The 15730-nt window shown below is 59.2% G+C and overlaps 1 protein-coding gene across 1 annotated transcript in view; it reads left to right on the top strand.

The window, feature by feature from the left end:
* LOC140685710 (uncharacterized) overlaps positions 1 to 15730 on the top strand; it is a 75082-nt gene that overhangs the window by 22078 nt on the left and 37274 nt on the right. The window contains exons 24-43 of the mRNA XM_072937792.1: positions 282 to 411; positions 850 to 911; positions 1832 to 1961; positions 2400 to 2461; positions 3382 to 3511; positions 3950 to 4011; positions 4932 to 5061; positions 5500 to 5561; positions 6482 to 6611; positions 7050 to 7111; positions 8032 to 8161; positions 8600 to 8661; positions 9582 to 9711; positions 10150 to 10211; positions 11132 to 11261; positions 11700 to 11761; positions 12682 to 12811; positions 13250 to 13311; positions 14232 to 14361; positions 14800 to 14861. Coding sequence (XP_072793893.1) covers positions 282 to 411; positions 850 to 911; positions 1832 to 1961; positions 2400 to 2461; positions 3382 to 3511; positions 3950 to 4011; positions 4932 to 5061; positions 5500 to 5561; positions 6482 to 6611; positions 7050 to 7111; positions 8032 to 8161; positions 8600 to 8661; positions 9582 to 9711; positions 10150 to 10211; positions 11132 to 11261; positions 11700 to 11761; positions 12682 to 12811; positions 13250 to 13311; positions 14232 to 14361; positions 14800 to 14861 — 1920 coding nt within the window. The remainder of the gene's footprint in view (positions 1 to 281; positions 412 to 849; positions 912 to 1831; positions 1962 to 2399; positions 2462 to 3381; positions 3512 to 3949; positions 4012 to 4931; positions 5062 to 5499; positions 5562 to 6481; positions 6612 to 7049; positions 7112 to 8031; positions 8162 to 8599; positions 8662 to 9581; positions 9712 to 10149; positions 10212 to 11131; positions 11262 to 11699; positions 11762 to 12681; positions 12812 to 13249; positions 13312 to 14231; positions 14362 to 14799; positions 14862 to 15730) is intronic.

The following is a 15730-nucleotide window of genomic DNA, read 5'->3' on the forward strand; positions in this document are numbered from 1 at the left end:
GTGCCGCTCGCCCTGTGCCTCCGCCCTGGGTTGGAGAGCGGTCAGACTTCTGCGTGCCGGGTCGTCTTCCTGGCTCCCTCCCGGTGGCAGAGTCGAGAGAAGGGCCCCCACCCCCTTTCATGAGTTTCGGCAGCTCCTCCCAGGGGAGAGGGCTTATGATCTGAGAGGTGGCGTGCGTCCTTGTTGTCCCCATGACTGACTGGGGGAAAGACCCCGTGCGTGAGTGTGATGGTTTCTGGCGTTCGGTTCTTGTTTAATTAATTGCCCTCTTGTGTTCCTAGGGGTTGGCGACCGAGCCAGAGGCCGGCAGGCCAGCAGCCGATAGCCAGACGTTTGGACTTGCTCCAGGGCCAGTAACAGCGCATGACACCTTGAGCTGTGTTGATGGAGCTGGCCCAACTGACACGTTCGGTAAGTTAGTGTACACGTCTGGGGGTTTTCTGTCCCTCTCTTGTCTTGATCAGGCGTCTGTCCGGAAACTCAGTTTTCGGAGGGAGCAGTGCAGCTCTGCGGTAGAGTGAACGCATGCTTAGCAGGCAGGGCTTCCTGGATTCGATGCCCACTGCCTCCCTTAAACAGAACGCCTACTGTGAAACACCTGAAAGGTGTAGGTCCTGGCACAGCATCCGTCCCCTTTTGGGCGGTTGGCCTTTGCCACCTGTCCTCACAGAGATCCCAGCCACGACGGCGCTTCTCCTTCCAGGAGGTGCTTTGGCCCCCTGACCTCCTTCTGTGCCCCTTGGTTGCCCTGAAACACGCATGAGTTGGGGATAGGTGAGGAGAGGAGGGGGGTTTGAAGTTCCCAGAGGTTCGTGTCCCCATTAATGTACGTGTGACTCCTTCTTACAGGCCCCGTGACAGTGCCCCAGAGCGGAGAACCGGACGAGGCCGATGTCTTTTCCGATAAAGAGGTACCGTCTCCCTTTGTCACTGTTCTTCTCCTTCGTTCGGTAGGTAAGCGTCGGGGCACGCTGCAGCGGGGACGCCTGGGTGCTTTGAGCCTGCGTCCCCAAGTTTGCATTTGCCCGGGAAGGTCTGCGGGCTTACAATGTGGTCCATCCCAGTGCACACCTACTACAGTTACCGGGTGCTTCACGTCGTGTGACTGCACGACGCACCTGCAGCAATTTTGGAGGCTCACCTCGTGAAACGGGTGTCTGTATCTACGTGGTGTGGCCCAGTTCTTTTCCGTTAGCGTTTGTGAGGGGACGCTGGAGGCGGACCGCGCCCTGTGGCAGTCAGGTGCTTTGCTGTCGTCGTTTGATCTTGGCTTTTTTTCCTGTGGCCACCCTGACCTGAAAGTTACCAGGGGACGTCTGGCCTTGAATGTAGGGGCTTTTGCCCCTTTCCAGCCCATCGCCAGTAACAGTGCTGTAGTTTCCCTCGCGACTTCCTCTGATGCTTGACCCCTCAGCCTTTGGCCCAGGCTGCCCTTCCCCGGAAGCGCCCTCGCTTCCCCCTGTGTGCACTGGGTTGTGTCTCTGAAGACCCAGTGCGGGCTTCCCAGCGCCCCGTGACCTAGCGGCCTGCCACGGGCTCTCCTGTCCCTTGTGCCGCTCGCCCTGTGCCTCCGCCCTGGGTTGGAGAGCGGTCAGACTTCTGCGTGCCGGGTCGTCTTCCTGGCTCCCTCCCGGTGGCAGAGTCGAGAGAAGGGCCCCCACCCCCTTTCATGAGTTTCGGCAGCTCCTCCCAGGGGAGAGGGCTTATGATCTGAGAGGTGGCGTGCGTCCTTGTTGTCCCCATGACTAACTGGGGGAAAGACCCCGTGCGTGAGTGTGATGGTTTCTGGCGTTCGGTTCTTGTTTAATTAATTGCCCTCTTGTGTTCCTAGGGGTTGGCGACCGAGCCAGAGGCCGGCAGGCCAGCAGCCGATAGCCAGACGTTTGGACTTGCTCCAGGGCCAGTAACAGCGCATGACACCTTGAGCTGTGTTGATGGAGCTGGCCCAACTGACACGTTCGGTAAGTTAGTGTACACGTCTGGGGGTTTTCTGTCCCTCTCTTGTCTTGATCAGGCGTCTGTCCGGAAACTCAGTTTTCGGAGGGAGCAGTGCAGCTCTGCGGTAGAGTGAACGCATGCTTAGCAGGCAGGGCTTCCTGGATTCGATGCCCACTGCCTCCCTTAAACAGAACGCCTACTGTGAAACACCTGAAAGGTGTAGGTCCTGGCACAGCATCCGTCCCCTTTTGGGCGGTTGGCCTTTGCCACCTGTCCTCACAGAGATCCCAGCCACGACGGCGCTTCTCCTTCCAGGAGGTGCTTTGGCCCCCTGACCTCCTTCTGTGCCCCTTGGTTGCCCTGAAACACGCATGAGTTGGGGATAGGTGAGGAGAGGAGGGGGGTTTGAAGTTCCCAGAGGTTCGTGTCCCCATTAATGTACGTGTGACTCCTTCTTACAGGCCCCGTGACAGTGCCCCAGAGCGGAGAACCGGACGAGGCCGATGTCTTTTCCGATAAAGAGGTACCGTCTCCCTTTGTCACTGTTCTTCTCCTTCGTTCGGTAGGTAAGCGTCGGGGCACGCTGCAGCGGGGACGCCTGGGTGCTTTGAGCCTGCGTCCCCAAGTTTGCATTTGCCCGGGAAGGTCTGCGGGCTTACAATGTGGTCCATCCCAGTGCACACCTACTACAGTTACCGGGTGCTTCACGTCGTGTGACTGCACGACGCACCTGCAGCAATTTTGGAGGCTCACCTCGTGAAACGGGTGTCTGTATCTACGTGGTGTGGCCCAGTTCTTTTCCGTTAGCGTTTGTGAGGGGACGCTGGAGGCGGACCGCGCCCTGTGGCAGTCAGGTGCTTTGCTGTCGTCGTTTGATCTTGGCTTTTTTTCCTGTGGCCACCCTGACCTGAAAGTTACCAGGGGACGTCTGGCCTTGAATGTAGGGGCTTTTGCCCCTTTCCAGCCCATCGCCAGTAACAGTGCTGTAGTTTCCCTCGCGACTTCCTCTGATGCTTGACCCCTCAGCCTTTGGCCCAGGCTGCCCTTCCCCGGAAGCGCCCTCGCTTCCCCCTGTGTGCACTGGGTTGTGTCTCTGAAGACCCAGTGCGGGCTTCCCAGCGCCCCGTGACCTAGCGGCCTGCCACGGGCTCTCCTGTCCCTTGTGCCGCTCGCCCTGTGCCTCCGCCCTGGGTTGGAGAGCGGTCAGACTTCTGCGTGCCGGGTCGTCTTCCTGGCTCCCTCCCGGTGGCAGAGTCGAGAGAAGGGCCCCCACCCCCTTTCATGAGTTTCGGCAGCTCCTCCCAGGGGAGAGGGCTTATGATCTGAGAGGTGGCGTGCGTCCTTGTTGTCCCCATGACTAACTGGGGGAAAGACCCCGTGCGTGAGTGTGATGGTTTCTGGCGTTCGGTTCTTGTTTAATTAATTGCCCTCTTGTGTTCCTAGGGGTTGGCGACCGAGCCAGAGGCCGGCAGGCCAGCAGCCGATAGCCAGACGTTTGGACTTGCTCCAGGGCCAGTAACAGCGCATGACACCTTGAGCTGTGTTGATGGAGCTGGCCCAACTGACACGTTCGGTAAGTTAGTGTACACGTCTGGGGGTTTTCTGTCCCTCTCTTGTCTTGATCAGGCGTCTGTCCGGAAACTCAGTTTTCGGAGGGAGCAGTGCAGCTCTGCGGTAGAGTGAACGCATGCTTAGCAGGCAGGGCTTCCTGGATTCGATGCCCACTGCCTCCCTTAAACAGAACGCCTACTGTGAAACACCTGAAAGGTGTAGGTCCTGGCACAGCATCCGTCCCCTTTTGGGCGGTTGGCCTTTGCCACCTGTCCTCACAGAGATCCCAGCCACGACGGCGCTTCTCCTTCCAGGAGGTGCTTTGGCCCCCTGACCTCCTTCTGTGCCCCTTGGTTGCCCTGAAACACGCATGAGTTGGGGATAGGTGAGGAGAGGAGGGGGGTTTGAAGTTCCCAGAGGTTCGTGTCCCCATTAATGTACGTGTGACTCCTTCTTACAGGCCCCGTGACAGTGCCCCAGAGCGGAGAACCGGACGAGGCCGATGTCTTTTCCGATAAAGAGGTACCGTCTCCCTTTGTCACTGTTCTTCTCCTTCGTTCGGTAGGTAAGCGTCGGGGCACGCTGCAGCGGGGACGCCTGGGTGCTTTGAGCCTGCGTCCCCAAGTTTGCATTTGCCCGGGAAGGTCTGCGGGCTTACAATGTGGTCCATCCCAGTGCACACCTACTACAGTTACCGGGTGCTTCACGTCGTGTGACTGCACGACGCACCTGCAGCAATTTTGGAGGCTCACCTCGTGAAACGGGTGTCTGTATCTACGTGGTGTGGCCCAGTTCTTTTCCGTTAGCGTTTGTGAGGGGACGCTGGAGGCGGACCGCGCCCTGTGGCAGTCAGGTGCTTTGCTGTCGTCGTTTGATCTTGGCTTTTTTTCCTGTGGCCACCCTGACCTGAAAGTTACCAGGGGACGTCTGGCCTTGAATGTAGGGGCTTTTGCCCCTTTCCAGCCCATCGCCAGTAACAGTGCTGTAGTTTCCCTCGCGACTTCCTCTGATGCTTGACCCCTCAGCCTTTGGCCCAGGCTGCCCTTCCCCGGAAGCGCCCTCGCTTCCCCCTGTGTGCACTGGGTTGTGTCTCTGAAGACCCAGTGCGGGCTTCCCAGCGCCCCGTGACCTAGCGGCCTGCCACGGGCTCTCCTGTCCCTTGTGCCGCTCGCCCTGTGCCTCCGCCCTGGGTTGGAGAGCGGTCAGACTTCTGCGTGCCGGGTCGTCTTCCTGGCTCCCTCCCGGTGGCAGAGTCGAGAGAAGGGCCCCCACCCCCTTTCATGAGTTTCGGCAGCTCCTCCCAGGGGAGAGGGCTTATGATCTGAGAGGTGGCGTGCGTCCTTGTTGTCCCCATGACTGACTGGGGGAAAGACCCCGTGCGTGAGTGTGATGGTTTCTGGCGTTCGGTTCTTGTTTAATTAATTGCCCTCTTGTGTTCCTAGGGGTTGGCGACCGAGCCAGAGGCCGGCAGGCCAGCAGCCGATAGCCAGACGTTTGGACTTGCTCCAGGGCCAGTAACAGCGCATGACACCTTGAGCTGTGTTGATGGAGCTGGCCCAACTGACACGTTCGGTAAGTTAGTGTACACGTCTGGGGGTTTTCTGTCCCTCTCTTGTCTTGATCAGGCGTCTGTCCGGAAACTCAGTTTTCGGAGGGAGCAGTGCAGCTCTGCGGTAGAGTGAACGCATGCTTAGCAGGCAGGGCTTCCTGGATTCGATGCCCACTGCCTCCCTTAAACAGAACGCCTACTGTGAAACACCTGAAAGGTGTAGGTCCTGGCACAGCATCCGTCCCCTTTTGGGCGGTTGGCCTTTGCCACCTGTCCTCACAGAGATCCCAGCCACGACGGCGCTTCTCCTTCCAGGAGGTGCTTTGGCCCCCTGACCTCCTTCTGTGCCCCTTGGTTGCCCTGAAACACGCATGAGTTGGGGATAGGTGAGGAGAGGAGGGGGGTTTGAAGTTCCCAGAGGTTCGTGTCCCCATTAATGTACGTGTGACTCCTTCTTACAGGCCCCGTGACAGTGCCCCAGAGCGGAGAACCGGACGAGGCCGATGTCTTTTCCGATAAAGAGGTACCGTCTCCCTTTGTCACTGTTCTTCTCCTTCGTTCGGTAGGTAAGCGTCGGGGCACGCTGCAGCGGGGACGCCTGGGTGCTTTGAGCCTGCGTCCCCAAGTTTGCATTTGCCCGGGAAGGTCTGCGGGCTTACAATGTGGTCCATCCCAGTGCACACCTACTACAGTTACCGGGTGCTTCACGTCGTGTGACTGCACGACGCACCTGCAGCAATTTTGGAGGCTCACCTCGTGAAACGGGTGTCTGTATCTACGTGGTGTGGCCCAGTTCTTTTCCGTTAGCGTTTGTGAGGGGACGCTGGAGGCGGACCGCGCCCTGTGGCAGTCAGGTGCTTTGCTGTCGTCGTTTGATCTTGGCTTTTTTTCCTGTGGCCACCCTGACCTGAAAGTTACCAGGGGACGTCTGGCCTTGAATGTAGGGGCTTTTGCCCCTTTCCAGCCCATCGCCAGTAACAGTGCTGTAGTTTCCCTCGCGACTTCCTCTGATGCTTGACCCCTCAGCCTTTGGCCCAGGCTGCCCTTCCCCGGAAGCGCCCTCGCTTCCCCCTGTGTGCACTGGGTTGTGTCTCTGAAGACCCAGTGCGGGCTTCCCAGCGCCCCGTGACCTAGCGGCCTGCCACGGGCTCTCCTGTCCCTTGTGCCGCTCGCCCTGTGCCTCCGCCCTGGGTTGGAGAGCGGTCAGACTTCTGCGTGCCGGGTCGTCTTCCTGGCTCCCTCCCGGTGGCAGAGTCGAGAGAAGGGCCCCCACCCCCTTTCATGAGTTTCGGCAGCTCCTCCCAGGGGAGAGGGCTTATGATCTGAGAGGTGGCGTGCGTCCTTGTTGTCCCCATGACTGACTGGGGGAAAGACCCCGTGCGTGAGTGTGATGGTTTCTGGCGTTCGGTTCTTGTTTAATTAATTGCCCTCTTGTGTTCCTAGGGGTTGGCGACCGAGCCAGAGGCCGGCAGGCCAGCAGCCGATAGCCAGACGTTTGGACTTGCTCCAGGGCCAGTAACAGCGCATGACACCTTGAGCTGTGTTGATGGAGCTGGCCCAACTGACACGTTCGGTAAGTTAGTGTACACGTCTGGGGGTTTTCTGTCCCTCTCTTGTCTTGATCAGGCGTCTGTCCGGAAACTCAGTTTTCGGAGGGAGCAGTGCAGCTCTGCGGTAGAGTGAACGCATGCTTAGCAGGCAGGGCTTCCTGGATTCGATGCCCACTGCCTCCCTTAAACAGAACGCCTACTGTGAAACACCTGAAAGGTGTAGGTCCTGGCACAGCATCCGTCCCCTTTTGGGCGGTTGGCCTTTGCCACCTGTCCTCACAGAGATCCCAGCCACGACGGCGCTTCTCCTTCCAGGAGGTGCTTTGGCCCCCTGACCTCCTTCTGTGCCCCTTGGTTGCCCTGAAACACGCATGAGTTGGGGATAGGTGAGGAGAGGAGGGGGGTTTGAAGTTCCCAGAGGTTCGTGTCCCCATTAATGTACGTGTGACTCCTTCTTACAGGCCCCGTGACAGTGCCCCAGAGCGGAGAACCGGACGAGGCCGATGTCTTTTCCGATAAAGAGGTACCGTCTCCCTTTGTCACTGTTCTTCTCCTTCGTTCGGTAGGTAAGCGTCGGGGCACGCTGCAGCGGGGACGCCTGGGTGCTTTGAGCCTGCGTCCCCAAGTTTGCATTTGCCCGGGAAGGTCTGCGGGCTTACAATGTGGTCCATCCCAGTGCACACCTACTACAGTTACCGGGTGCTTCACGTCGTGTGACTGCACGACGCACCTGCAGCAATTTTGGAGGCTCACCTCGTGAAACGGGTGTCTGTATCTACGTGGTGTGGCCCAGTTCTTTTCCGTTAGCGTTTGTGAGGGGACGCTGGAGGCGGACCGCGCCCTGTGGCAGTCAGGTGCTTTGCTGTCGTCGTTTGATCTTGGCTTTTTTTCCTGTGGCCACCCTGACCTGAAAGTTACCAGGGGACGTCTGGCCTTGAATGTAGGGGCTTTTGCCCCTTTCCAGCCCATCGCCAGTAACAGTGCTGTAGTTTCCCTCGCGACTTCCTCTGATGCTTGACCCCTCAGCCTTTGGCCCAGGCTGCCCTTCCCCGGAAGCGCCCTCGCTTCCCCCTGTGTGCACTGGGTTGTGTCTCTGAAGACCCAGTGCGGGCTTCCCAGCGCCCCGTGACCTAGCGGCCTGCCACGGGCTCTCCTGTCCCTTGTGCCGCTCGCCCTGTGCCTCCGCCCTGGGTTGGAGAGCGGTCAGACTTCTGCGTGCCGGGTCGTCTTCCTGGCTCCCTCCCGGTGGCAGAGTCGAGAGAAGGGCCCCCACCCCCTTTCATGAGTTTCGGCAGCTCCTCCCAGGGGAGAGGGCTTATGATCTGAGAGGTGGCGTGCGTCCTTGTTGTCCCCATGACTGACTGGGGGAAAGACCCCGTGCGTGAGTGTGATGGTTTCTGGCGTTCGGTTCTTGTTTAATTAATTGCCCTCTTGTGTTCCTAGGGGTTGGCGACCGAGCCAGAGGCCGGCAGGCCAGCAGCCGATAGCCAGACGTTTGGACTTGCTCCAGGGCCAGTAACAGCGCATGACACCTTGAGCTGTGTTGATGGAGCTGGCCCAACTGACACGTTCGGTAAGTTAGTGTACACGTCTGGGGGTTTTCTGTCCCTCTCTTGTCTTGATCAGGCGTCTGTCCGGAAACTCAGTTTTCGGAGGGAGCAGTGCAGCTCTGCGGTAGAGTGAACGCATGCTTAGCAGGCAGGGCTTCCTGGATTCGATGCCCACTGCCTCCCTTAAACAGAACGCCTACTGTGAAACACCTGAAAGGTGTAGGTCCTGGCACAGCATCCGTCCCCTTTTGGGCGGTTGGCCTTTGCCACCTGTCCTCACAGAGATCCCAGCCACGACGGCGCTTCTCCTTCCAGGAGGTGCTTTGGCCCCCTGACCTCCTTCTGTGCCCCTTGGTTGCCCTGAAACACGCATGAGTTGGGGATAGGTGAGGAGAGGAGGGGGGTTTGAAGTTCCCAGAGGTTCGTGTCCCCATTAATGTACGTGTGACTCCTTCTTACAGGCCCCGTGACAGTGCCCCAGAGCGGAGAACCGGACGAGGCCGATGTCTTTTCCGATAAAGAGGTACCGTCTCCCTTTGTCACTGTTCTTCTCCTTCGTTCGGTAGGTAAGCGTCGGGGCACGCTGCAGCGGGGACGCCTGGGTGCTTTGAGCCTGCGTCCCCAAGTTTGCATTTGCCCGGGAAGGTCTGCGGGCTTACAATGTGGTCCATCCCAGTGCACACCTACTACAGTTACCGGGTGCTTCACGTCGTGTGACTGCACGACGCACCTGCAGCAATTTTGGAGGCTCACCTCGTGAAACGGGTGTCTGTATCTACGTGGTGTGGCCCAGTTCTTTTCCGTTAGCGTTTGTGAGGGGACGCTGGAGGCGGACCGCGCCCTGTGGCAGTCAGGTGCTTTGCTGTCGTCGTTTGATCTTGGCTTTTTTTCCTGTGGCCACCCTGACCTGAAAGTTACCAGGGGACGTCTGGCCTTGAATGTAGGGGCTTTTGCCCCTTTCCAGCCCATCGCCAGTAACAGTGCTGTAGTTTCCCTCGCGACTTCCTCTGATGCTTGACCCCTCAGCCTTTGGCCCAGGCTGCCCTTCCCCGGAAGCGCCCTCGCTTCCCCCTGTGTGCACTGGGTTGTGTCTCTGAAGACCCAGTGCGGGCTTCCCAGCGCCCCGTGACCTAGCGGCCTGCCACGGGCTCTCCTGTCCCTTGTGCCGCTCGCCCTGTGCCTCCGCCCTGGGTTGGAGAGCGGTCAGACTTCTGCGTGCCGGGTCGTCTTCCTGGCTCCCTCCCGGTGGCAGAGTCGAGAGAAGGGCCCCCACCCCCTTTCATGAGTTTCGGCAGCTCCTCCCAGGGGAGAGGGCTTATGATCTGAGAGGTGGCGTGCGTCCTTGTTGTCCCCATGACTGACTGGGGGAAAGACCCCGTGCGTGAGTGTGATGGTTTCTGGCGTTCGGTTCTTGTTTAATTAATTGCCCTCTTGTGTTCCTAGGGGTTGGCGACCGAGCCAGAGGCCGGCAGGCCAGCAGCCGATAGCCAGACGTTTGGACTTGCTCCAGGGCCAGTAACAGCGCATGACACCTTGAGCTGTGTTGATGGAGCTGGCCCAACTGACACGTTCGGTAAGTTAGTGTACACGTCTGGGGGTTTTCTGTCCCTCTCTTGTCTTGATCAGGCGTCTGTCCGGAAACTCAGTTTTCGGAGGGAGCAGTGCAGCTCTGCGGTAGAGTGAACGCATGCTTAGCAGGCAGGGCTTCCTGGATTCGATGCCCACTGCCTCCCTTAAACAGAACGCCTACTGTGAAACACCTGAAAGGTGTAGGTCCTGGCACAGCATCCGTCCCCTTTTGGGCGGTTGGCCTTTGCCACCTGTCCTCACAGAGATCCCAGCCACGACGGCGCTTCTCCTTCCAGGAGGTGCTTTGGCCCCCTGACCTCCTTCTGTGCCCCTTGGTTGCCCTGAAACACGCATGAGTTGGGGATAGGTGAGGAGAGGAGGGGGGTTTGCAGTTCCCAGAGGTTCGTGTCCCCATTAATGTACGTGTGACTCCTTCTTACAGGCCCCGTGACAGTGCCCCAGAGCGGAGAACCGGACGAGGCCGATGTCTTTTCCGATAAAGAGGTACCGTCTCCCTTTGTCACTGTTCTTCTCCTTCGTTCGGTAGGTAAGCGTCGGGGCACGCTGCAGCGGGGACGCCTGGGTGCTTTGAGCCTGCGTCCCCAAGTTTGCATTTGCCCGGGAAGGTCTGCGGGCTTACAATGTGGTCCATCCCAGTGCACACCTACTACAGTTACCGGGTGCTTCACGTCGTGTGACTGCACGACGCACCTGCAGCAATTTTGGAGGCTCACCTCGTGAAACGGGTGTCTGTATCTACGTGGTGTGGCCCAGTTCTTTTCCGTTAGCGTTTGTGAGGGGACGCTGGAGGCGGACCGCGCCCTGTGGCAGTCAGGTGCTTTGCTGTCGTCGTTTGATCTTGGCTTTTTTTCCTGTGGCCACCCTGACCTGAAAGTTACCAGGGGACGTCTGGCCTTGAATGTAGGGGCTTTTGCCCCTTTCCAGCCCATCGCCAGTAACAGTGCTGTAGTTTCCCTCGCGACTTCCTCTGATGCTTGACCCCTCAGCCTTTGGCCCAGGCTGCCCTTCCCCGGAAGCGCCCTCGCTTCCCCCTGTGTGCACTGGGTTGTGTCTCTGAAGACCCAGTGCGGGCTTCCCAGCGCCCCGTGACCTAGCGGCCTGCCACGGGCTCTCCTGTCCCTTGTGCCGCTCGCCCTGTGCCTCCGCCCTGGGTTGGAGAGCGGTCAGACTTCTGCGTGCCGGGTCGTCTTCCTGGCTCCCTCCCGGTGGCAGAGTCGAGAGAAGGGCCCCCACCCCCTTTCATGAGTTTCGGCAGCTCCTCCCAGGGGAGAGGGCTTATGATCTGAGAGGTGGCGTGCGTCCTTGTTGTCCCCATGACTGACTGGGGGAAAGACCCCGTGCGTGAGTGTGATGGTTTCTGGCGTTCGGTTCTTGTTTAATTAATTGCCCTCTTGTGTTCCTAGGGGTTGGCGACCGAGCCAGAGGCCGGCAGGCCAGCAGCCGATAGCCAGACGTTTGGACTTGCTCCAGGGCCAGTAACAGCGCATGACACCTTGAGCTGTGTTGATGGAGCTGGCCCAACTGACACGTTCGGTAAGTTAGTGTACACGTCTGGGGGTTTTCTGTCCCTCTCTTGTCTTGATCAGGCGTCTGTCCGGAAACTCAGTTTTCGGAGGGAGCAGTGCAGCTCTGCGGTAGAGTGAACGCATGCTTAGCAGGCAGGGCTTCCTGGATTCGATGCCCACTGCCTCCCTTAAACAGAACGCCTACTGTGAAACACCTGAAAGGTGTAGGTCCTGGCACAGCATCCGTCCCCTTTTGGGCGGTTGGCCTTTGCCACCTGTCCTCACAGAGATCCCAGCCACGACGGCGCTTCTCCTTCCAGGAGGTGCTTTGGCCCCCTGACCTCCTTCTGTGCCCCTTGGTTGCCCTGAAACACGCATGAGTTGGGGATAGGTGAGGAGAGGAGGGGGGTTTGAAGTTCCCAGAGGTTCGTGTCCCCATTAATGTACGTGTGACTCCTTCTTACAGGCCCCGTGACAGTGCCCCAGAGCGGAGAACCGGACGAGGCCGATGTCTTTTCCGATAAAGAGGTACCGTCTCCCTTTGTCACTGTTCTTCTCCTTCGTTCGGTAGGTAAGCGTCGGGGCACGCTGCAGCGGGGACGCCTGGGTGCTTTGAGCCTGCGTCCCCAAGTTTGCATTTGCCCGGGAAGGTCTGCGGGCTTACAATGTGGTCCATCCCAGTGCACACCTACTACAGTTACCGGGTGCTTCACGTCGTGTGACTGCACGACGCACCTGCAGCAATTTTGGAGGCTCACCTCGTGAAACGGGTGTCTGTATCTACGTGGTGTGGCCCAGTTCTTTTCCGTTAGCGTTTGTGAGGGGACGCTGGAGGCGGACCGCGCCCTGTGGCAGTCAGGTGCTTTGCTGTCGTCGTTTGATCTTGGCTTTTTTTCCTGTGGCCACCCTGACCTGAAAGTTACCAGGGGACGTCTGGCCTTGAATGTAGGGGCTTTTGCCCCTTTCCAGCCCATCGCCAGTAACAGTGCTGTAGTTTCCCTCGCGACTTCCTCTGATGCTTGACCCCTCAGCCTTTGGCCCAGGCTGCCCTTCCCCGGAAGCGCCCTCGCTTCCCCCTGTGTGCACTGGGTTGTGTCTCTGAAGACCCAGTGCGGGCTTCCCAGCGCCCCGTGACCTAGCGGCCTGCCACGGGCTCTCCTGTCCCTTGTGCCGCTCGCCCTGTGCCTCCGCCCTGGGTTGGAGAGCGGTCAGACTTCTGCGTGCCGGGTCGTCTTCCTGGCTCCCTCCCGGTGGCAGAGTCGAGAGAAGGGCCCCCACCCCCTTTCATGAGTTTCGGCAGCTCCTCCCAGGGGAGAGGGCTTATGATCTGAGAGGTGGCGTGCGTCCTTGTTGTCCCCATGACTGACTGGGGGAAAGACCCCGTGCGTGAGTGTGATGGTTTCTGGCGTTCGGTTCTTGTTTAATTAATTGCCCTCTTGTGTTCCTAGGGGTTGGCGACCGAGCCAGAGGCCGGCAGGCCAGCAGCCGATAGCCAGACGTTTGGACTTGCTCCAGGGCCAGTAACAGCGCATGACACCTTGAGCTGTGTTGATGGAGCTGGCCCAACTGACACGTTCGGTAAGTTAGTGTACACGTCTGGGGGTTTTCTGTCCCTCTCTTGTCTTGATCAGGCGTCTGTCCGGAAACTCAGTTTTCGGAGGGAGCAGTGCAGCTCTGCGGTAGAGTGAACGCATGCTTAGCAGGCAGGGCTTCCTGGATTCGATGCCCACTGCCTCCCTTAAACAGAACGCCTACTGTGAAACACCTGAAAGGTGTAGGTCCTGGCACAGCATCCGTCCCCTTTTGGGCGGTTGGCCTTTGCCACCTGTCCTCACAGAGATCCCAGCCACGACGGCGCTTCTCCTTCCAGGAGGTGCTTTGGCCCCCTGACCTCCTTCTGTGCCCCTTGGTTGCCCTGAAACACGCATGAGTTGGGGATAGGTGAGGAGAGGAGGGGGGTTTGCAGTTCCCAGAGGTTCGTGTCCCCATTAATGTACGTGTGACTCCTTCTTACAGGCCCCGTGACAGTGCCCCAGAGCGGAGAACCGGACGAGGCCGATGTCTTTTCCGATAAAGAGGTACCGTCTCCCTTTGTCACTGTTCTTCTCCTTCGTTCGGTAGGTAAGCGTCGGGGCACGCTGCAGCGGGGACGCCTGGGTGCTTTGAGCCTGCGTCCCCAAGTTTGCATTTGCCCGGGAAGGTCTGCGGGCTTACAATGTGGTCCATCCCAGTGCACACCTACTACAGTTACCGGGTGCTTCACGTCGTGTGACTGCACGACGCACCTGCAGCAATTTTGGAGGCTCACCTCGTGAAACGGGTGTCTGTATCTACGTGGTGTGGCCCAGTTCTTTTCCGTTAGCGTTTGTGAGGGGACGCTGGAGGCGGACCGCGCCCTGTGGCAGTCAGGTGCTTTGCTGTCGTCGTTTGATCTTGGCTTTTTTTCCTGTGGCCACCCTGACCTGAAAGTTACCAGGGGACGTCTGGCCTTGAATGTAGGGGCTTTTGCCCCTTTCCAGCCCATCGCCAGTAACAGTGCTGTAGTTTCCCTCGCGACTTCCTCTGATGCTTGACCCCTCAGCCTTTGGCCCAGGCTGCCCTTCCCCGGAAGCGCCCTCGCTTCCCCCTGTGTGCACTGGGTTGTGTCTCTGAAGACCCAGTGCGGGCTTCCCAGCGCCCCGTGACCTAGCGGCCTGCCACGGGCTCTCCTGTCCCTTGTGCCGCTCGCCCTGTGCCTCCGCCCTGGGTTGGAGAGCGGTCAGACTTCTGCGTGCCGGGTCGTCTTCCTGGCTCCCTCCCGGTGGCAGAGTCGAGAGAAGGGCCCCCACCCCCTTTCATGAGTTTCGGCAGCTCCTCCCAGGGGAGAGGGCTTATGATCTGAGAGGTGGCGTGCGTCCTTGTTGTCCCCATGACTGACTGGGGGAAAGACCCCGTGCGTGAGTGTGATGGTTTCTGGCGTTCGGTTCTTGTTTAATTAATTGCCCTCTTGTGTTCCTAGGGGTTGGCGACCGAGCCAGAGGCCGGCAGGCCAGCAGCCGATAGCCAGACGTTTGGACTTGCTCCAGGGCCAGTAACAGCGCATGACACCTTGAGCTGTGTTGATGGAGCTGGCCCAACTGACACGTTCGGTAAGTTAGTGTACACGTCTGGGGGTTTTCTGTCCCTCTCTTGTCTTGATCAGGCGTCTGTCCGGAAACTCAGTTTTCGGAGGGAGCAGTGCAGCTCTGCGGTAGAGTGAACGCATGCTTAGCAGGCAGGGCTTCCTGGATTCGATGCCCACTGCCTCCCTTAAACAGAACGCCTACTGTGAAACACCTGAAAGGTGTAGGTCCTGGCACAGCATCCGTCCCCTTTTGGGCGGTTGGCCTTTGCCACCTGTCCTCACAGAGATCCCAGCCACGACGGCGCTTCTCCTTCCAGGAGGTGCTTTGGCCCCCTGACCTCCTTCTGTGCCCCTTGGTTGCCCTGAAACACGCATGAGTTGGGGATAGGTGAGGAGAGGAGGGGGGTTTGAAGTTCCCAGAGGTTCGTGTCCCCATTAATGTACGTGTGACTCCTTCTTACAGGCCCCGTGACAGTGCCCCAGAGCGGAGAACCGGACGAGGCCGATGTCTTTTCCGATAAAGAGGTACCGTCTCCCTTTGTCACTGTTCTTCTCCTTCGTTCGGTAGGTAAGCGTCGGGGCACGCTGCAGCGGGGACGCCTGGGTGCTTTGAGCCTGCGTCCCCAAGTTTGCATTTGCCCGGGAAGGTCTGCGGGCTTACAATGTGGTCCATCCCAGTGCACACCTACTACAGTTACCGGGTGCTTCACGTCGTGTGACTGCACGACGCACCTGCAGCAATTTTGGAGGCTCACCTCGTGAAACGGGTGTCTGTATCTACGTGGTGTGGCCCAGTTCTTTTCCGTTAGCGTTTGTGAGGGGACGCTGGAGGCGGACCGCGCCCTGTGGCAGTCAGGTGCTTTGCTGTCGTCGTTTGATCTTGGCTTTTTTTCCTGTGGCCACCCTGACCTGAAAGTTACCAGGGGACGTCTGGCCTTGAATGTAGGGGCTTTTGCCCCTTTCCAGCCCATCGCCAGTAACAGTGCTGTAGTTTCCCTCGCGACTTCCTCTGATGCTTGACCCCTCAGCCTTTGGCCCAGGCTGCCCTTCCCCGGAAGCGCCCTCGCTTCCCCCTGTGTGCACTGGGTTGTGTCTCTGAAGACCCAGTGCGGGCTTCCCAGCGCCCCGTGACCTAGCGGCCTGCCACGGGCTCTCCTGTCCCTTGTGCCGCTCGCCCTGTGCCTCCGCCCTGGGTTGGAGAGCGGTCAGACTTCTGCGTGCCGGGTCGTCTTCCTGGCTCCCTCCCGGTGGCAGAGTCGAGAGAAGGGCCCCCACCCCCTTTCATGAGTTTCGGCAGCTCCTCCCAGGGGAGAGGGCTTATGATCTGAGAGGTGGCGTGCGTCCTTGTTGTCCCCATGACTGACTGGGGGAAAGACCCCGTGCGTGAGTGTGAT

This window comes from Vicugna pacos, chromosome 15, assembly GCF_048564905.1.
Source record: "Vicugna pacos chromosome 15, VicPac4, whole genome shotgun sequence".
NCBI classification, from domain to species: Eukaryota; Metazoa; Chordata; class Mammalia; order Artiodactyla; family Camelidae; genus Vicugna; species Vicugna pacos.